At 30.4% G+C, this 23,176-nt stretch overlaps 1 protein-coding gene and 1 non-coding gene across 2 annotated transcripts in view; one reads left to right on the top strand and one right to left on the bottom strand.

The window, feature by feature from the left end:
• LOC116771831 (uncharacterized) overlaps nucleotides 1-23,137 on the top strand; it is a 35,218-nt gene extending 12,081 nt beyond the window's left edge. Inside the window, 10 exon segments of the mRNA XM_032663811.2 lie at nucleotides 13,663-13,988; nucleotides 14,267-14,416; nucleotides 15,411-15,521; nucleotides 15,863-15,996; nucleotides 18,792-18,936; nucleotides 19,351-19,610; nucleotides 19,678-19,788; nucleotides 19,856-20,140; nucleotides 20,229-20,946; nucleotides 20,949-23,137. Coding sequence (XP_032519702.2) covers nucleotides 13,874-13,988; nucleotides 14,267-14,416; nucleotides 15,411-15,521; nucleotides 15,863-15,996; nucleotides 18,792-18,936; nucleotides 19,351-19,610; nucleotides 19,678-19,788; nucleotides 19,856-20,140; nucleotides 20,229-20,946; nucleotides 20,949-22,552 — 3,633 coding nt within the window. The 5' untranslated portion in view covers nucleotides 13,663-13,873 and the 3' untranslated portion in view covers nucleotides 22,553-23,137.
• Trnae-cuc (transfer RNA glutamic acid (anticodon CUC)) lies at nucleotides 15,672-15,743 on the bottom strand. The gene has a single exon. It is a non-coding gene; the product is annotated as a tRNA-Glu (tRNA).
• Nucleotides 23,138-23,176: the final 39 nt, after the last annotated feature.

The raw sequence follows: 23,176 nt of genomic DNA, 5'->3' as shown, positions 1-23,176 counted from the left end.
ACAGTACTCAAGTTTATAATTCGTCCTACGAATAAAAACGTTGACATTGGTAAAATATTCCACGATTCCATTGCGAATGAAGCCATAGCATAAAAAAATATATCTAAGACTTATAAAGCTATAACTATTTCCTCCGATTTTCTTTCGTTTTGATATCACATTACTGTTAGTGTAAAGCTATAATTTCCCGCATGCCAGTTGGTTCGCGTGTCAATATCGGTTTGTGGAGTAGGTATGATTAGCATAGACTACATAAACCAAAACCGGCCATGGATATCGACTTCTTTGTAGCGTTCCGTATGGGAAAACAGTGATACTAAACCTCTTCATTGTATATTAATATGTATATATATATACACTTACATATATATATATATATATATAATACGAGATTCTTATATTAAAACTAATATCTAAGGTAGTTTATATAATTCGTTTATAAGATACTTAACTGTTTTTTTTTTCATTCTATTCATTAAAAAATCGGATATTTATAAATATAATTCCAATAGTAAAAAACTTCTTTAAAAAATATAACGTAACCGTTATTTTAGTGATATTATTAATCATTCTCATACGTACAGCAAAAAAAATATATCATAATTTAAAAGTTACATCAACAATCAATTATAAATTTATGTTTATGCTCGGGGCGAGGTCTGTTATATGCGGATTATGGTCATATAAAAATATTATTGATTAATGACGAATCCCTGGTGTCACTACAAGATATGAGCTGTTTGAATTAATCGAAAAGATAATACGTGTAGAACAAACCGTAACTTAACACTTACTGTCTTAAGTTCTACAGAAGAATCTGCCGTTAAAAAGACTTCAGGTTTACACAAATAAAGAGGTGTGTATTAAAGTTTAAAATATTTTTTTGATAATTTTTTCCTCTCACAGGCATAATTTATAAACTTATTTTTTTATGCTATGGCTTCATTCGCACTGGAATCGTAGAATATTTTGATAATATCTTGATATGCCTTGGCTTGATAGCCTTGGCTTTTATTCATTGGACAATTTATAAACTTAATTTATAGGAATCGTCAAAAATGTATCTAACGTTTATGCCATCATTATTTATATCAATTGCGATTTACGTAAAGGACATATTAATCAATCGATTTATATAAAATTTCACAATTGATTTTTTTATGCATATATTATAAAGGTAAAACGGAAATTTCGTCGGAATCCATTAAAAATGATCGTAAGTGTATCAGGGATTTTTTTAATATTCGATGAAATGCGAATACAATGGAATGTAAATTATTTTAGTGTAATAGAAAACAAAATATATATAAATTATAATAAATTTTGTATTTTCATTGATTGAAAATCGAAAATATTGAAATTTATTAACATATACATGTGTTTCTGAACATCTCAATCGTGTCGTTTTATTTAATGACAACTTTGACATACTTCTGTAATAAAAGTCTGAATATCAACACTGACAATAATGCTATAAATTCAATTAGAGAAAGCATTTTGTATGTTGGGTTTTTGGACGTAATTTTAAGATCCTGTGATATATTATAGATTAAAAAAGGTTTAACTAACAAAAGTCATAAATGACATCAAAACAAGTTGAACATCCAATTTGACATTGACGTCATTTGAAATAAATAGTATTTTTTTAATGCCAAAGTGTACGTTAGATTAACGTTAGCTGCAAAGTAACCGAAACGTCGGGATTATGTAGTTTTTAAATAATAAAATCCGCGTAGTAAATCCGAATAACACTAGTTTCATTTAAATGAATACTCGCGAAAATCTTAGATCTCATTATGTACGTTAGATTGTTAATAATTATAACTAAAATTTAATATAAGAACGATACAAATTAAAAAATACATACGTAATAATAATTTCCCATACAAGAGAATGTAAATATTATAAAGTGCGCATTTTATGCGAATTCCGACGTTAAGAAATTTTTATATTCAAAAATCTCGATATTGACTCTAACATTCATAAAAAATAAACTTATTTTTTTTATTTTGCTAGATAAGTGTAATCTTATACTTAATAATATATTGTTGCCAAGTAAAATTTTATAATAATAAAAATAGTGTATTGTGTATACAGTTATACTAGGCTTTGAGGAGAGCTTTTTAATATTATTTAATCAATTAACAACTTCTTATCTATGATCAAACCCTTTTGTAATTAATAAATATATATATTTACATTATGCAGTAAAATTATCTTTATATCATATATAAATAATATGCGCATACAAATACGAAAACATTTTATGAATTCACAGGTCTGTGGATTTATGAATAGAACCTTCTAGAACGTTAAGTTCACAGTAAGTTTAGAAAATAATTAGTGTAATCTAAACACGACATATTAATTTACTGACATACTTTCCAATGATTTTTTTATTCTATATAAGAAACATGCAAAATATTGCATGCATTACGCATCCGTGTGCAACGGATATTATGAGCTACTTCTGTATCGTGTGGAGAATTCATTGATGTTGATAATATAAATTGACAACGTTAAATTATCTTGTTAGTAAACTTAGTAAGGTCTCAGTTTAGACATATTTTCTCGATTTAAACAATAGAGGAGCAAAAAGTTTTTAATCAATCATCCTTCTTTAATAGTAGATTTACACTCTCGTACGAATCACGAGACGCGGCACGAGCCGAAGCACAAGGTCAGAGTGCAAATAGTAGCTCGCGGCTCGCCTCGCGTCTTGTCTCGCGTCCGGAGGTGCGAGCAAGCGAGGCGCGAGCTGTATTACGAGACGAGGTAAGAGTCGAGAGTGTAAATGTAGTATAAAGATTAAAAATATAGAAATGTACATTTTTTACAGCCATAATCTTATGTTGTTCCATTTTTTTAATGTTTATGCCTTTACCTTTACCTTTATTCGAATTAGTCTTGTTTTCAACTTTACACGTAGTCTCTTTGGCTATAATTTTGTTTCACTAACACAAAACATTACATATTATGTTTATGTACAAGTAATTCTCCTATTGACAGCTATCAAAGTAACTGGCTCTATTTTTTAAATTAGCATTTATTGTTAATTGCTGTGCTTTTGCTTTAGTCAGTTATCTATAGTTATTTAAAAATGGGATGTTACTTTCGGCGTTAATCATTATTAAATCGTATGATAACAACCTTATATTAAAAGTTTAACAACTGTTATTACGATCGTGAAAGTTCGTGATTTACGCTCTACTATGGCGGGCTGAGGGCAGATTCTGAATTCTAAGCGATGTTTATCTAACTTCTGGAAAAACTTATGTTTCATAGAAACTTTTACTTTCACAGTTTCTCTCCTTCAGCAATATTTAATGTTAATTTTGATAATTAAATGATAATATAAGTAATATATGGCCTGTATACAAATAACGTAAGCGGTAATGCTTTTAAGGTTATTGAATACTTCTTGACCTGTGTTAATGCATGTTGTCTGAATAAATAAGATTCAACAACCTTTAACCCAGCGGGAGGCTTATGAATTACCGAATTAAATATACTCTCAAATATAATATTATCTAAGAATTAACTTAGAAAAAATATATATTTTTTTATGAGTATTATTAATTAGACACCATGTTCTTTCTTATAATAAATCTAATCACAAGTTAGGTATTGATATAATGATATGTTAACGTATGTATTTTTCTTGTGTTATTGTGTCCATAAATCGTTTATAAAATCGAAGCCCTGACAGATCTCTTAAATCATTTCTTATATTATACAGTCCTAATTCTATTAGTTTAAATAAATCGTTTTCAAAACACGAAAATAACAGGACTGATCTGTTTTTTGTGATTTAAATAAACATATATATATATATATATATATATATATATATATGTTTATTATATATATATATATATTTATATTGTAAACAGACAACATTTATAATACGTCACAAAATAAAAAAAATTAAAAAAGTTATTATTAGAAATGTATATTTTTTTTTACATTTCATTAAAAGAAATCTTTAAAAGATAAGTTCATGAGCGACAAATCAGTACGTAATTATTTACTGACGTCCAAAACCGAGATAAAGATCGCTTTTCAACCTACTTCGTCTGTGTTAGTTTTTTCTTGTTCTAATTGTTTTTGAAATATTTAATCATAAAACATTTTCGATCTGCTTAAATTAAAAAGGTTAAAAACTATTTGACATTATCTATAATAAAATAAACACCGAACATTACCGAATTAATTAAAACTAGATGTTTATAAGTTCCAGCTGAGCGCCCTACACAAATTACATTAACCTTATTCAAGCGGTCGCATCTTTGTATTGGTAACCTTCTTAGCGTAGGGCGGGAGAACGAGATATTTCATTAGTCCCAAGGCCGTTGTGCTATCATCACTGATATCATTTCGCGCTCTCTGGATTTATGTTATCTGTGCTTGTGCAATAAAACTTTTTAGTGACATATCCGTTAGGTAAGTGATTTTTTTTATATATAAATTTCAGTGTCAAAAAAGAAATTGACAATAAATCCATAAAATATCGAACTAACAAGATTTTGCAATAAAAAGCTTTCTAAATAAAATATTGGATCATTATTCAAATTTATATCTATCGTAGTTTGTTTTTTGGTAATTTTTATTAATTCTCTTTTTGTTATATTTCTCATAATAATATAGTTTTTGTCAATGGCTATCCTACTAGATAAATCTGTTTTAGCTTTCGGATATGTTATATTTATTATTACGTATTATTTTATATTAATAATAATGGTATTAATAATGCAATTAAATAATAATAAAATAATAATTCTTAAATATAATCAAAATATAACATTATTTAAAAGTTTTATCACAGAAGCTTTGTTTCATTTAAATGAGTACTCGCGAAAATCTTAGATACAATTGTGTGAAATCTTCATACAACAAAAAAATAAAATGAGATTAACTTTTTCATAATAAGATACGTACAATTTTTTCTTGATATTCCCGTATTAAATGTTCATTAATTTAATATAGCAAATTATTTGCGTGTTGCCAAAAAAAATGTCTCACAATCAGACCGGTGTAAATTTGAAGTTTTCAGAATATTAAGATGCCATAGTTTTCAATAAAAAAAAAGAATGTTAAGAAAACAAAAAAATACACTTCACAAAGCAATCTCAGCTATTAGGATGAGTTCGACGTACTGTTTTAAAATATTCATATAAACTTGGCTCACTTAACGGAATCTTAACCAATAAAATTAATGTACATGTATTATTTTTGTATATTAATTTTTATTGCAGCTTAGAACATTCGTCGGATATAGTATTGTGATGTGTTGCCAGTTCAACTAATATCTATTATAATAATAAAACATATCCAATAAATCGTTGGTAATATATAACTTTTTATTACAGACGTTTAAAGAAGCAGTGACTGGTTGTTCGTATAAAAAATGTTTGATACGTGAAATATGACATTAAAAAAACCGTTTAACTGTAGGTTAGATACATACTGGCCAGTTAAAATATAATAGCACTTTTTTGATTAGTTTTTTGTGTTTTTTTTTTTTAAACACGGATCACTTTTAAATGAAACTAATATTTTTCGGATATACTACGAGTGCTTTTTTTTGTAAAAAAACTACATACTCCCGAAATTTCGGTTACTGTTCTGCAACTGTGATCCTAGGCAGACGAGATGTGAATTTTTGTCAGTTGTTCCTGTTATTTATCATCGTGGACAATGGACAAACCACGTCACTATATTCGGTTTGAAAAACCACAAATCCTCGCACGTGAAGAAAGATATATACGAATGTTAATCCACGAGGCTATTGAGATTTAAAAATATCCCAGTTTCAATAGAGAATATGGCTGGAATCTATCCAACAGCTGTGACCCCCTCCTTAAAAATATAAAATCCCATGTCCGTGACCACACCGCAGGACCTCATGACACAGTAAGCGCATTCTGCCGGCATTCAGAGCTGTACGCCAGAAAATTAAGAAATTGATGGCGGTAGGTGCTAAATAACAGGAACAACTGACAGACTTTCACACCTCGTCTGCCCTTGATCACGGTTGCTGAAAAGTAACCGAAACGTAAGGAGTAAGTAGCTTTTGACAAAAAAAAAGCACGCGTAATATATCCGAAAAATATTAGTTTCATTTAAATGAATAAAACTCTCGAAAGTCTTAGACGTCATTATGGATCACTTGTTATTCTGCCGACATCTTGAATCAGTATATATATATGTGTGTGTGTGTGTGTGTGTTCATTTAGATAGAAGGAAACAAACGACTTACATATTTAGCTTATGTCATGTACCTATTAGTTAACAGTTATTAGTTGCTATTCCTAAATGTATTTTAAATCGACCATGGGAAAATCCAAAACACTTTCAAGAAAAAATAAATAAAAATGTGAATTTTGATTGTTAAATTTTATATATGTTCAATAAAAATTTATTATTTAGACGAAGACAGTTACAGTCTCGACCTCGCTAGCAAATATGAATACCCCATTTTTTTTAATATTTAATAAGGGCATTTCAGATAAGGAATTTAACAAATTTTATACGTTATAACAAATATCTTCTTGTAAGAGACCAAATAACATCATGCTTAGCACAAGTTTGCAGCATCACACTATATAAGTAGCGTTTCCTGTTTATCGATAACCTACGCTTGGAGTACTATGTGAGAAGATTTTTGAATTAGAACTGTTTACGCTGAGACGTTGTAAGACGATGCAAATTTGAAGTAAGCGTACAGGAAAATGTGATATATTAAAATACAGGATGTTATAATTCCAATAAATTGCTAAAGTATTTTTCAAATTGTATTTATTATAATAATAAAAATATTTAGTTACAATAGAATATAATAATATTTTTTTTTGAAAATAGAGGTTGGGTAATAAACAGTAGATAGGTTACAGGTCAAAACTATAATCAACAAGCACACCCTGTGATAAAAGTTGTTTTATTTTATAGCTCGAATCTTTTGCCAGTTTAACTGTCGGTATATTTATAGATGTTTAATATCTTTTTCATATAAAACTAAATTCATGTATACGAATATTATGTGCTCATTGAAGAGTTGTTGGAAAAACAATTTTTAGTTGAGAATTTATTCCATGTACGGGCAATGTTTGATTATTGTTAAGTTGTAAGAGCTTTTACTTGGATTATAGACGTGGCTTTGAATATACTGTTGGTTTATATATTCTCATTGTTTTGTCATCGTTTTTTCTCACTCGTCAAGGATTACCTTCAGTATTGGGCTTAACGTATACATCTTGCTTTCCTTAAAAAATAAATTTGTATAATACATATACATACATATATAAACAGCATATTATGTATTACACTTAATAGTTCAAAGTTCATATTGACTGCCGCACCCTTATAGTTAATTAATTATCAGTTAATTAATTATCACAATACATACTCTTGTTGTCATACAATATATATGGGTTTGTTGCAAAAACTTGCACAATATATTCTGCCAATTTCTAGAATGTAGGGAATACGAACAGGGATTAGCTTGAATATAGAATAAAAATAACCACATAAGTCCGACCTCATTCTATATTTCTGTCAAAATCAAAATAACAAATGTCAAAATCATCAGAATCTATACGTCAGGACATTTCATATACTGTTCGAGTAACAAATGCTGAGAAGGATATTAAAATAAAACTAATATTTTTCGGATTTACTACGCGAATATTATTTTTAAGGTCAATGACATCTCGTCTGCTCGTGATCACGGTTGCTGAAAAGTAATAGAAACTTCGGGATTATTTAATGTTTAAAATAATAAAATTCGCGTAGTTAATCCGAAAAATATTAGTTTTATTTAAATGGATACTCGCGAAAGTCATAGACCTCACTATTAGCATATTAAAAACTGCATAGTAACTAGATACTTTTATATCGATATTTCATCTGAAATTTTATCATGTCAGTATTATATAAACAACCGTAAGATCTAATAACACAACGCACTTTAAATTGGCGAATTCAGAAATATTTCTGGTTAGGACGCCGACTCACAAATATCCTCTGTGATTGTATATTCTTTCTCATACGTATCCATGATTATAGTCTAATCCGGAGCAGCTTGAAGGATAGAGTAAGGCTTGACGTTTGATTATGTAGTCCTAGTGACTTCCCTCACAAAACTTATTGTTAGCTTGCTTGTGGTTATTTCTTTTTGCGCTCTGGCTACCGAAAGACAAACCGCTTCATGTATGTTTTCTAAAACCCATATCGTGGCGACGCGACTATTGAGCGCTATCTAGGGAGACCCTACATCAAAAGAGCAAATGCTTAGCAATTCCAACTGCCTTCCCGCAGATATAGCAAGTTTTTTCGATACTGCTGTTAAACTGTTTATGGAATCGGAGTCTTGACTTTAGCTCTGGGACATCTTTGTCTTTTTGTAGTGATGTAACGACGTCATCATTTGATTTCCCCAGAATATGTCTCTTGGAAGTTCTGAGGTATTTGTAGAGCTCCGATGGCCTCTTCAGACTCATTCCGAATCTATTGCAACCCCGAATAAAGGTGACGAATCAGCCGATAGCGCGAGCCCCAGCCACAACTTCAACATCTTTATGAAGCTTGCATCTAACTTTGATAAATGAGTTTTATTAAAATCATAGACGAGGAAAGTTTAATTTACACAAGATCTTAGGTAATTATCAAAGATCCAAGCTTTTTGATGTTTCCGATCGTTTAGTTATCTCCCTTGTTGAGATCGTTTAATAAGCTATGTACTATTTCTTCTAGGATACAGTAAGACCAATGTTATCAATCTTACGACCGAGAAATTTAAATGGTGCATTTTTCGTTACCGTAGAAACACACTGACCGCCTAACGATGATCCCGGCTGGTATGAGGTGTATCTTGTATTCCGCCTACCGAGACACAGACAGTGACATTTATTTGGTTTTGTCCTCAATCCATTCGTCCACTCACAGAATTTATCCACTCCATCCAATAGTACTTGACAGTGTTTGGGGTTACGTGTCAGTATTGATAGATCGTTAAATGTTAAAACTGATTCTTTGTATTTTTTATTAAACTCATTCTAAATTTACGTAAACAATTCAATTCCTGTCAGAAATATAAAATTAAAAGTTTAAACATTAGATCTTTGCATCTTATGTTTTTAAATCATTATGCTAACGTATAAAAGCAGCGTATTAATTTAAAAGAGAAATATTCAAATCGTTTACAATAAATTCAAGATTTCCATAACTTAATCAAAAGTTGAAAGGCTTTTTTTGTGTGTTCCAATTAACTTTTAGGGTTACCACAAAAAATATGCAAGGAATGCGGAGTTGTAGTAATATGTAAATATTATATATGTTATTTAATTTTGAAGTGAGAATTAATAACAAAAAATAAAAAAAATATTTAAATTATCAGAAATGAATTCTTCAGATAAATAGGTATATAGGCTGCGAGTGGTTTTGTTTATTGAATTATAACGGTATAACAAATACAAACAATCTTGAAGATTGCTTATGTCAATTGTTTCTGTTAAAGTTATTCTCGAAATCGAAATGTCATTGGAAATATAATCTGTATCCGGTGTATACAAAAACGACAACGATTCGAAGTTGAAAATATAGAGCAAAATAGAAACACGTATTACCACAGATTAGTCAATATAAGACGTGACGTTTCTTATTGCATATAGGACCTCATTTTAACATTAAGGAGACTGAATTATCGTTTGTTGTAGGAAAAGCAGATGGAAATGCCATATAATTTTTATAATACATACTTACGCGTTACAAAGATTGTTTCTTTGTTACGTATTAAAATAATAGCGATGACACGGAAATAAATTGTATTTTCGCTTTATTTTATAAGTTTCTTTGCTTTTATTAGATTAGAAGAAAATTAATTACTTTTACCATTAAATTAATTACTTTTTGTTATGACTCAGTGTATTCAATAATCGATTTATTTAGCGGTAAAAGAAAAATAAATCAATAAAATTCCCGAGGCACTTACATGAGTTATAAGTTATAACGTTGCTAGAGGCATATTTTTCAATAAAAACTCATCATTACGTCATTAGAGATAAAATATTCATTTAATATCAAAAATATAAATATAGAAATCAAGAATATTAATAACTTTATGATCCTTATTAAAGCTTGTATTCGTTAAAAGCTAAAAAAATATATATATACACAAAAATATGATTTAAATGTCTATTTCAAACGTCAAAACTTAATTTATATTTAACTTTTTTATATCCTAGACACACGGTTTTGTGTTATACAACCTGTTTGTTCAGTAATTTTTTTCAAAACAACCCAACAGACAGCTTATCGACAAAAATTTTATATAATTTGCTTTTAAAACAACCAAAAAATAGCGAACGGAGTCGCGGAACAGCTAAGTTCTCGTTTTTAACATCATATTTCACCTCAGTTCGAAAGTTGTTTGCGCTCTATCCGTCTGCCAGTTATTTAAAAAATATATATTATAATTATATTTTACGATGACGTTTATATCACGATGAACGGAAAGTCATTTGACTAAAAGATGTATCAGTTATGAATGTGTCAAAAACTAAATAGCTTATTACGGACTTTATGATACAAATTCTTGAAGTTTCTTTGACTTTTTATGTTAATTTTAATTTCATATCAAGGAGAAAGATATCGGAATGTATCTCGTACTTATTTACATCGGAAAAATACTTATCAGCAAGTTTTAGGATGACATAAAAATATTGGTTGTTTGAGAAAACTTTATAGCAACTATTCGATAGTGCTTGACAAGAACCGTTACTTATAGTGTAAAACGAACTGTATCCGTAAACACTATGTATGATACTGTAATCGTATTACGTGAAATCAGCTCATTAAAACGTATTAAATCTTTACATAGTTTCGTAATACTATCGTAATGAAAGGAACGATCCGACTAGCGGGAACAAAATAACAGACATTTACAAAAGAATGTTGTTTGCGATTCTCCCACTTTTGTGTACTTCTAAGAATCTTCTTTTGTACAGTATAAATTACCATAGACTATCAAATCTGTATAGATTCATTTTTAGTCACAGGGCAGGTTTTATTCAATGAAAACAATGTGATATAAATGTCATTATGAATACCAGTAAATTCAATTTATAATGATATATTAATAAAGTTATAAATTAAATTTGTTTTATTAACTTTATTTTATTTTATTTCTGAACAAATGCACTCTAAAATTTGATGTTGACAGTACTAAAAAAAATTGTCTATGCGAGTAAAATTTAATTTAGGTAAATTAACACCTCATAGACAAAGATGCAATTATATTTTTATGGATTTTACGGGAAAAAAAAAACTTAATCCGTTATATTAAAAGAAGGTTATTATAATTGTTATAAATTATGGCATTTAATAAATGAATCTCTTAATTTAAAGAGTTAGGTATTTCACGAGTAATAAAACTCAATCCAGTATCTGAATTGTAACTACAAAACTGTGTTCGTTTAAATTTAAATTAGAAAGAATATGTTTATTGAATTATATACATGTATATATAAATGAAATTGCAATGAGAACCTCTTTTCAATAACCTTATTTAGAAAAAAAAACAATGACAAGTTAATAGTAAGTTACATCGTGACAAAGGCTTTCTGAACGTCACTTCAGAGAAAGTGTTTAGAATAATCACTTCATAACATAATTATATATGAAAAAATATATCAAATATGTAAATAAAACATGAGTAAAGTCTCACGATTGTTTTTATTTAGTGATCATTTATATTAATTTCGCTACTTTTACGGTTGCCAGCCATTACAATATGTTAAACATAAGAATATCGCTTACGAATTGACACAGAAAATAATAATATTGACAGATAAATGCGTATTAATTTGAATAAAACCATAATTTAAAAACTCCGCCATATTGTATTTGGGACTGAACTCATATACAACTAAATGGTAATATACTTCGAAACGGCATTATAAATTTATCCGCTGTCTATATTACCATAGATTCACCCGCTAGGTGACTTACACGTGGGTAATTATGAATATTAACTGGTAACATTACGCGAAATATTTAGGTGAAGTTTGGGCATAATGTTGTGGATTAATTCATTTATATTTTTTTTTTCTAATGGCTTCGGCCGAGAAAGTTTCTGATTGAATAATTTTATAAGATACTAATAATGGCAATCGATCATTATCTTTTATAGTCATTTGGATTAATCCGAAACTAGTAGAAAATAAATATATAGGACAAAGTAGGTACTATATCTATAAAATATCAGTAAAAATAATATAGAATATGATATACAAAGATTTATTGAAAATCGTGTATTAAATTTATACTTCAGATAATATCTTATAAATGGACGGAACAGAAATTTTGTGTGAAGTACCTACATCCTGTTTTAAAAACCGATATTTTCATCTCATATTAATTTTCAATCTCATCGAATCTCAAGAGAACCCGTGATCTACTATTAAAGTTTAATGGCCATTATAACTGTATCCGACCGACTATCCGACTCGGAATTTAAAAAATCTTTTATGTGTTATAGCACGTGACCTTTGACCTGTATTAATAGAACCTAAAACGTGTGAAACATTACAAGAACTTCTACTTCTTATAAAAACTTGCGCGATATATTCGTTTTCGTATTTTTGTAATTTTGAGTCTGACATAATAAATTTTGAGGCTATTAAAAAAAATTGTTGACAGAAACGCATCTATCAACAAAGGCTGATGGATGAATAGATATGTTTTTATTTAATACAAAACATCGAAATTTTCTTATACATAAATAATTTTTAACAAAGGTTAAGTAATGTGCCGCGAAGAACAGAATATCAAACAACAGCAGTAACAGATGATCAGAGATTTTATACAAAAAACATAAAACAATTTGTCAACTTTTATGTCCCGGTAAATTATGTGTGAATTTTGACAACACAATGGCTGGTAGCGACCTCTGCCGAAACATTAATGTCAACAAAGATTATAGATAAACCTTTAGTTTAAATTATTCACAATAAACGATGAATGTGTCTATAATCTGTCCATTCTCAAATTGCCTTATGTTTTATTAAAAAGGTTATAAACATACTTATTGTTAGCACCGCCCGTCTGTTAAATAACTGACAGTAATGACATCTGTTTATTAATAGGTTTGTAGAATCAATGTTCGTTCAGAATTTGAATACGGACGTTTCTGAACAATGATTAAGAGTACAAGTGCTTATGAATTATATTAAGTAATAATTAAAAAAACAATAAAGTATAAATTAATATTTATTATATAGCTAATAAATATATAAATATAACGGTTAGAATTTTAAGAATAATTGATATTTTGTAGAACGGAAATATTTGCGAATGCGTAACAATTAAGTTAATAAAGTCAGTTTCTATAGGATATTGATTAACATAAATGGTAGGTATGTTTAAATACTAATTAATTCAATTGAATACTCTACTTATGACTTTCATCCAATTCAAAATAGATATATGAAAATATTTTTATGATTTTATTTTACTTCATTGTAATTTTTAATATATAAATAACATAATAAAATAAAGAATAAAAGTTGTTAACGATTTACCTAGATTTTTGTAAATCGTGTGTCTGTATATGCGTGATCGTGGGTTTCTCGTTATTAAATAATAATTTTAAAAAACCTGTTTCAGGTAAAGGAAGTGTTTTTGTCGGTGAATCAATACACAAGTAAAAACAATGATCATATTAAGCAACGATAATTAAAACTGATTATAATAATTGAACATGGATTCCGAAATCATTCTAAACTATTTAATTCGTTGAGAACAGTGACATCTAGAGAACATGGTTAACACTAAAAAACCAACTGCTTTCTAAAGTGTTTGCTAAAACTACCGAGAGATGGCGATATTACTTCTTCTTATGTTCACTATACCGAACGCTTTAACTTTTGAAGGAGAGATGGCGTTAGCCAACGTCACACGATTCGCGAATGGAGATATTTTTTCTTTGGCTGGTAAGCTGAATATTTTCACATATTATTAAGAAAATATTTTTATATGATCATTATAGAAATTTGTCCAAGTATTTAGAAAACTAATTCAAACAAATTGTAAAACAGGAAATACTTATATTCAGAAATTACTTGATCACGAAATTTAAGAACCGATTAGTATGAAAAACCTCAATGGTTTTATTTTTTTAAACAGTTTAATAAACAACAAATAATAATAATTTGTAAAATGATATTTATGAAATTCTTTCAAGATTTGAAATATTTTTTTATGTTTTAAGGTCCTCATTGTGGTTTAACTAGATGCATGGAGGTCTCTCGTGGTACCGCCTTAGCGTCTTTGGGAAGCGGCAATAGCTGTGTTTGTCAATGTCGCCGTGAAACGCCAGCCTTTAGGGAGGATCAGAGGACATGTGTCAACCATATTGATGGTAAATATTCTAGAAAGTTCCGTCAAAAATATTTAAATTTTAATCGAATTTTCGTAAAAAATATTTTTTTTCACTTGTAAAAATTTTCAAAACATTTAATTAAAGATAAACTGATAATTTTAAGGTTTAGGAAAATTGGAAAAAAAATCAAAATAAAAATTTGAAAGTAAAGTAATTGAAGTAAATAGTAAAAGAGTAGGTTTGATATATAACAGTATAATATATTCATTATAATTACAAAACGGGATTTATTGAATAATTTGGCTCTAAATAATTCGCAATAAATTTAACATCTACTTAACCTTACTTTATAAAAAATAGTTATTAATTCCCCAACATTAACTGTGTACGAAATTAATATTTCTTTACTATTCATCTTGATTATAATCTTTATATTATTGAGTTATCATAACCTCTTTATGATACAGTTTTCTATCAAACTGTTGTTAGCTCATTGAAGGCAGCGTGAGAATTATTTCTAACAGATAAGTTATTCTTATAAATCGTGAATTTAATACGATAACAAATTACAGTCGCCTCTTAGAATATTCTCGCATGCTGTAACACGATTTTTATTAAAAATATACACATTAGATACATTTAATTTCATTTCCAACTTGATAAAATACTTAACCTCTTTGACATTTAAAAAGAGATAAGATTAGAAAGAGAGTTAAATTAAAAGGATATGTAAAGATCAAGTTTTAATATATACATATATATAAGTGGTTACATTTAATATATGATTATATACTGAGTTAAAAAGAAAGTGGAAAGTGCTTGTCAAATGAGATCATACATTATACATGGGCATACGAGCTTGACATTACAATGCGGGGTCGGGTGTACGCTGAACTTAAAATACTATGCCTGTATGTTATTGTGTGTAATAACTTCCTCTTAACTATTAGAAGACAATGGCGTGTTATAACTGTTTGTTTTGATGTAATTGTTCAATGAGTTGATTGATTTGTATTTTTTTTTTTCGTTTCAGAATGTCCAATGGCAAGTTTCGGACGTGGAACGAACAAACCCCAAATACCTTTTGTGTTTCTGCCTTTAAAAGGACAGATTATTTATCCTTCGAAAGAAATTATATTTACAGGTGTGTGATTTACAGCATTTTAGATAAGTATTGTCACTTAATTTTATATTCAAATGAAATTTTCAATGAATCGATAAAAGTAATTAGTTTAAAAATAAATAAATAATATTATAATATACTTAAGATTTTAAAAATATATATAAAAAGTAATTCCGATACCGGGAATCGAACCCGAGCCTCCTGGGTGAGAGCCAGGTATCCTAGCCACTAGACCATATCGGACTTATCATGAGTGTTGAATTTATAAATAAAATTCTATTTCTTATTTCCACTAAGCTTGAAATTTATAAGTCATAATAATAGACATAACATGTTTTTAAGAATGTTATCATTGTGTTTAGACGTCGAGGAAGCTATCTGTGCTGTAACAAGCGCTCAATACCTGTCTCCGACTGGTTGGGTGACGCTGCGGGATGTGATTGACAACGACGTACCATTCGGTCTTTACAGAGATGAGGGCAGCACTTACTTACAAGTAAGGATCTAATGATCACTAACATTTACCCCTACCAAAATTTGCAACTAAATAGCTCATAGCTTTTTATCGATATATGAATGATAATATCAGAGTCGGCGTGAGAATGAAAACCGGGAAATGAATGAATTTAGTTTGCAGTCGGAAACTTGTAGTAGGGGAGATGGAGTTAGTTTTTTAAAGTATTACCTACAAGCTAAAAGATATCACATCCTATATCATAGGTGGTTAAAAAAACGAGAATGTTTTATTATTTAAACTCCTTGTTATGGCTTGATTTGAGTATAATCAAATACCTTCCCCGTCTCCAGTTAAATGTTAATGTGTTTATACAAAACAATTTATATTATGCTCTATATATAGTTGTCACAGCCAGGATTAGTATTAGAGTGACCCTCAAAAGCTGGTTATAGAACGCATCTATTTTTTTTTATTTGGTACGTTTAGACAAAATAGTGCAGATAAAAATATACTTTCGATTTTTATGGAACCGTTCCTACAAGTTTATAAAATTTAAATTCTCATGACGACCAAAATTTTACAGTGCATCTTATTATAATTAGTATTTGAAGAATATTATCATCATTGTGTCTTACGTTAAATATTAATCCTAATTGAATTACCACCCAGGTTGTTTATTAAAAAAGCGTTATTTTTCTTTATATTATGAACAAAGTCAGTTATTGTAAAAAATAAGGCACTTTTTCCATATATTTATTGGCTACCTTATCAGGTGGATAGTCAATTAAGTTATTCTGGAAATGAAACTTAAAAACAAACGCACATCTTAAGTAAACCTAACCGATATGTGGACAAAGATCTTGTATATCTGGATATGTCAACAGAGCTGGTAACGATCTCTTAATACAATCTTCATTGCTTCAACATAAAACAGGGTTACATATTTATGATAAATATAAAATTATCTCGTATTAAAAGATTAATAATATTAATGCTAATGCCGCATCCAGTATTATGGATCCGTGTACAACTTAATATAGAATCGGTTTCGGTAGAATCGTAAAATCTTTATCGTCCATCGCGAATGTTACTGTTTTGATAAAACATCTACATAAACGCTACTCAAAATAAAAGCATATTTTGGTGGTCTGGTTGTGATGTGGACATTTTATTTGTCAGAGATTATAAATTAATTATTATTCGTAAACTCAGAGGTAAATTTTGATATGAATTAACAAAGACAAAAAGTTACTATACAAAGCTAATGATATATCGCCATATAGTTAGTTACACACATATAAATATCTTTATTCACAAACGTTTAAGGAAAATCGTGAACGTATTATCTTTTATTTATATATCACATGTAAATAAAGTTTTATTTACATTATTTTAACGACACAAAGTCGTCCGTGCCACTGAGTCGGGTTATTAAAACACACTTAAAACAATCTTTACTAATTAAGTATCGAATAAATATTTTAATATATATGTAAAAAATAATAATTTATTGTTATGGCTGTGTTTTTGGAAGCTATTAATTCTCACTTATACATAAAAATTAAAAATTCCAGAACATTCAAACAGAGTTGTATATATATATAAGTTGACATTGTTTCATATTTTAAGTCTGAAATGCAAAATATATAATATTTTTCAAATTATTTGCTCGGAAGACTAAGCCGACGACGTATTTATATTATAATTATTTTTTGTTTGTATTATATAAGTAACAAAATCTGCAGACAAATCTGGATCAAAAGCTAGTAGCTGTATGATCTTGTTATAACTCAGTGAAAAATATAAAAAAAATCAGCAGAATAGAAACTGAAAAAGAAATCATCATTGGAGTCGTTTACTTCTGGCGTACCGCCAATGATCTGAACGACACGTAACATTTGTGTTGTCCCCGCATGCCTCCAGTTTGACATCCATCACAACCAAGTGAAATTTAACCGCTATGTACATACTAATGAATTAGAGCTTTTAGAGACGACTTTAAAACTATTATTAAATTCACACTTTACATACAAATCGTGAAGCGTTTAAGAAATCTCCAAGTTATTTTAATGCACACATCCAAAGTATGGTATTAATTCAGATGTTATCACCTAATTTAACTGTTCAATAGGAAGTTATATGTCGGCGTTGCGACTCGGACCGAGATTCGGAGATAAGGGGGCGTCAAAGAAACAATTTGTTTGAGATGTCCAAATATTTAGCGTTTACATTTATACACGCCAACACCTTATACGAGATACGTCTGTTAAGAACGTTCCTTAAAAAAGCCCCTTGGAACTTATTATGCAACGTTATTTATAGTTTCATCGGATAGCGTAAAAAAAGTCTGAACCATGGAATAGAATATGACGGGACCTTAATTTTAAGTCTTCAAAATATGTTACTACATAAAAAAATAAGGATTAGTCATTTAAATGAACCATTTTTCGGACACTACGCCTTTTTTATATTTTTATATCTACATGATCCGACGTTTCGAACCTTTGCAGCAGTCGTGATCATTGACATTTGACAGACGACATGTGACTTTCATCATGTAGATACGAAATAATAATAAAACTACTAATATTAGAAAAGCTTAGTTTCATTTAAATGTGTACACTTAAAAATGTTACATATGATTAAGTATTAATCAATAACTTTTTTCCGTTCACTGATATTAAAATGAAAATCTAAACTAATGTTACAATTTTATTTATAAATTATTATAAACAAAATACAGAAAAGATTATCTATGCGCATGTTTATATATTGTTTAAATAAAAACTTTTTAGTTTTTTTTTTTATTAATGTAAATCTTATCGTTATTTAAGTGGCGTGGTTCTCCAGCACTCCATAGCCGTCTTGAAGGGAGGCTGGTTGCTGCTCACGTGCTTTGCTCTGCACCAAAACCGACTCACCTGGCTACATCCTGCGCAGCATTCAGGGTAGCTGGCGTGACTCATAACACTGTACTAGGTATTAAAAAATCTTTATATTACTTACAAGATACAATACTAAAAGCGATGTAACAAACAAACAACTATTTATGCAAATTGTAATTATAGAAGGAGAAACTCAATGAAATATGAAAGATTACATCCTAAAACGACAAAAATCTTGATTTTCAGGTCTAGTTATTTTATATGCGAATTTCAAACAAAGTTTAGTTCAACGTTGTTTTGATTTTAACGACGTAATTATAGAAATATTTAACAAACATTCAGTATTATAAGAGCGCGATTCAGATTATAAGTGACGTAATTAAATGGCACATAATAAATATATTCTTAATTGTTTTATATAAAAGAGACGTTATATTTTTATATATTTATAAGGCGAAGTTTTGGAGATCTCTTTGCTGTTTTTTAAGTATTATTTATTTCTGTCCAGATGTTAGGTCAATACCATTCCACGCTGGTGAAACTGTGACCACGGAGCCGGCTGCACAAAGTCAAGGTCTAAGCGTTTTAGAATCACTCGCTATAGGAGTGTGCGTGCTGATGTTGGTTTTCGTGTATGCCACTGGGATCATATTCTACATTCATTACAAACAGAAACAAAGAAAAAAGACCAAAGATCCAGAATTAAATAACACACTTTCCACTGAGAACGCCTCCACCATAGATTCACGAATAAGCATTAATAATATGGTACGTTGTAAAGAAAACTGTGTTTTAGTTTAGTTAATATATGTATTAAAGGCAGATTATCTCGCAGAGAATCAAAAATAATCCATTAATGAACTTGGACAGTGAGGCTGGTCTATCCGATGTCAGCGAACGAACCGAGGACACATTTGATTCTTCATCAATCAATACTCAGAAAATGGTAATCATTTATTATACCTACATATTTTTTTTATTTGCACAATTCTTACATATTATCGTGTTTCCAGAGTCAAAATTCAAACGTTGTGTCCGCGGTTGTCCATTCAAGAAGGAAAAAACCGTCGAGACCAACAATACGAGCGACTTCGACACCCGAACGCCTCAACGAAAGATTACAAAGACGTTCCGCCTCACCAGAGCTGGAAAAGGCACCGCATTCAGATCTATCGATACTTCATTGCAGTATGGATAATAACATGCCAGAGCTCCCACCACCACAGTCGACTGGAGAACCAATAATAAGGAAAAAGTTATACTTCAACCCAGTGTTCTTCGAAGTAGAACATCTGAAGGTTCGTATATTATAACTATTTTTGAATATTGTATAGTAATAATAATAATAATTCTTGATTTGTTAATAAGTATTTTATCTTTTAACAGAATCCACCGCCAGCTGCTATCGACTTTCTGTGCAAATTAAGGGAAGTCATGTCAGTTGCTAAGGAAAAGATGACTTCGAAGAGATTTATTCCGATATTATCCGACATACCTGAAGAAGAGCTATATCATACTATCGATCTAGGATGGGACATACATTGCGCTAGACGAGGACGAAGATTTAGCGCGATAAGTTTAAAGCGTGAAAACAGTCGGAGGTCCATACATTGCGGTGGCTGTCCCGGTTGTGACAATAATGGTAAAAACCATAAAGCTACAAACCTCATTAGGTCTAACTCCTGCAAAACCTGTGTCAGTGACGACTACAAACAGAGAATTGTTCAGAAATGGTTAGACGAAGCCCCATCGCCGTCTCCGACACTTGTACGACCGGTGAAATCCGTCGCAAAAGTAAGTGGAACACCAAGAGTCGTAGATCCAAAAGGTAAAGAAGAATTAAGAGTCAGTCCAAACAGTCCAATAGAAGCACCTAGAAACGTAGATTCAGAAACTATTAAAATCACTGAAACTATCGTGAAAGAATATTTAAGGAATATAACTTCAGTGAACGAAAACGTTAATCTAGCGAAGAGGGAGGAAAATATTAACCTAACCGTCACAAACAAAGATATAAATGACAAATCCACAGCTATACCAATAAGTGCAAATACTTCGGAAACGAAAAGTCAACCCAATTATGGCACGCGGCGAGTAAGGAAGAAGCTCCACCGCCACCTCCGCCACCAATGAATGTGGTCGAAGTTAACGTTAGCGCGGACGTCGAACCCGTTTTGCCGGAAGTCAAAAAGAAAATGGAAGCTGTAATACGTGAACTCAATAAGTGTAAACGCATTGAACCCGTTTCACCCAACAAATCCCCAATGACGGGACCGAAATTAGTCATTCCTGTTACAGCTGAACCCCACTACTTTAGCGATGACAACCTACTTTCCGACAATCTCAAAAAGGATCTCGAAAATGACAAGTCAGTCGAGTGTGACAGTTTAGAGAGAAGATTATCTAAAAAGAGGCGATTCTCTTTGGATCATTCACCCGAATCTCAAAGGAATATGTCCATCATAAAAAATACTTCAATGAAACGCGACAGACTGACAAGAAGCTGGAGAGATTTTAAAGTCGCACCTAACAATAGTGATGTGTCTCCTCAAATAATTAGTTTTGAATCTAAAAGTAGTACAAATGACATTTTTATTAACGGTCCTACCGAGCCCATTTACAATAATGTCGAACAATTGGGACCCTTAACGATACAGGTGCGTGGCTCTCCGGTGGAAAATAGACAAAAAGATAACGAAGACTTCGATCCAGACACATTAGACAGAAAACCTAAACGAATAGTCGAAGAAACGAAAACCAAAAAATGTGTGGAGAAAATTCTTCTCAAATCCGGCGGTAGCTTTAAGCACAAACTTACCGCACCTGCCTGTCAAAAAGAAAAGAGCCCACCAGAAGCAGCCTTCACAAGGAAAATAGGAAGTCTGAGACAAATATATGAAGCGAAAAATAAGACGAATCAAAGTGACGTACGTCCGTTTTATGAACGGCGAGGAAGCGTTCCCTATGGAACTCAAGAATTAGCAGCGTATATGAAAAATTTAGAGCAACCAAGAAGTTTAGATAGCAAAGAGTCCAAACCTCCAGTACCGCCAAAGAACAGAGGATCAGAAACACATTCTAAAGGCAGTACACCCAGGAACAGTCCACCGAGTGACCGGTATCGATCATCGGAAGAAAGAGATAGGTTCCCGCCTTACTCGAGAAACGATAATCTAAACGCGAGGCGCTCTGGCAGAAGATCGTCAAGAACGAGACCGAGACGAGTAGATATAAAGAAATTCTGTCGCACCGAAGACTCGGGATACCTGAGTACCGATTCGAACGAATCAAAAAGAAGGGCGAGATACTTAATGCATCTCAAACCTAAGCTGATACCACCTGAAGTGATAGCAAAGAATAAAATCACCAATTTACACATAGATACGGACACAGACGAATTGGAGTCGTTGTGCGACGGTCACAGTGAATCGGGCGGGGAGAGTGTTGAGACTGATTCGGTGTTCTTCAGGAACTTTGACGATCCAAGTAAAACTTTCCAAGGGTTAGTTCTGAATGAATTCGAAACCCAAAATAGACAGGAGCAAATAGATTCTGGTTTCCTTGGTGAGACCAATATAATTTTAAGCGGCGACAGTGACTCGGAACACAGGAGTGTCATATCAATAGTCACTGGCCGGGACGGTCGAGCTTCAGCCTCCTCTATAACAAATCTAGAAGATTCCTACGTTCAGTCGGTTGAATGCTCTTAATGTTTGGGTGTGGTGTTAACTGTATTCAGCCAAATTTAAAATATGATTAATATAAAAACGTTTTTTTGAAAATAAGTCTCGTATAAATTTTTATTTAGTGAAGTTGTAGCAATGAATATAATTATTAATTGGATAAGTGCCACCGATGTTTACCTCATAATCTTTTTTTTTTTAGAATTTGTAAAATTTTATTTTATAGAAGGAAATGTTTTTTTTTTCGAAATAACATTTTTTTTTCCAAAGCTCTCTAAAATTGTAAGAATGTAAAATTCTAAGGTCTCCTTTAATTTATTCTTCTATGTTTTAAGCAATTTATTTTATTTTCTTATTATGTATAATTTTATCGTAATAAGTATATATTGTGTAATTGTAGTTATTTAACTATTATCTGTATAGTGGCAATTGAAAATAATATTGTAAATATTTTACTGACCGGCCGGTTGTGCAATTATTTTTATAGTTAAAAGAGGCTTTGGATCGTTATAACGTGGTTGGATTTATATTTTTATATAAAATATTGGTATTTGAGATTTTTATATATACGTATGGACTTGTATTGATATATTGCAAATAAATATCGACTTATTCAAAGTGTTTCCTTTCTTTTGATTACGTATATTATAT

Source organism: Danaus plexippus, assembly GCF_018135715.1.
Source record: "Danaus plexippus chromosome 16 unlocalized genomic scaffold, MEX_DaPlex mxdp_23, whole genome shotgun sequence".
NCBI classification, from domain to species: Eukaryota; Metazoa; Arthropoda; class Insecta; order Lepidoptera; family Nymphalidae; genus Danaus; species Danaus plexippus.
This window is presented reverse-complemented; position numbering and strand designations above follow the sequence as displayed.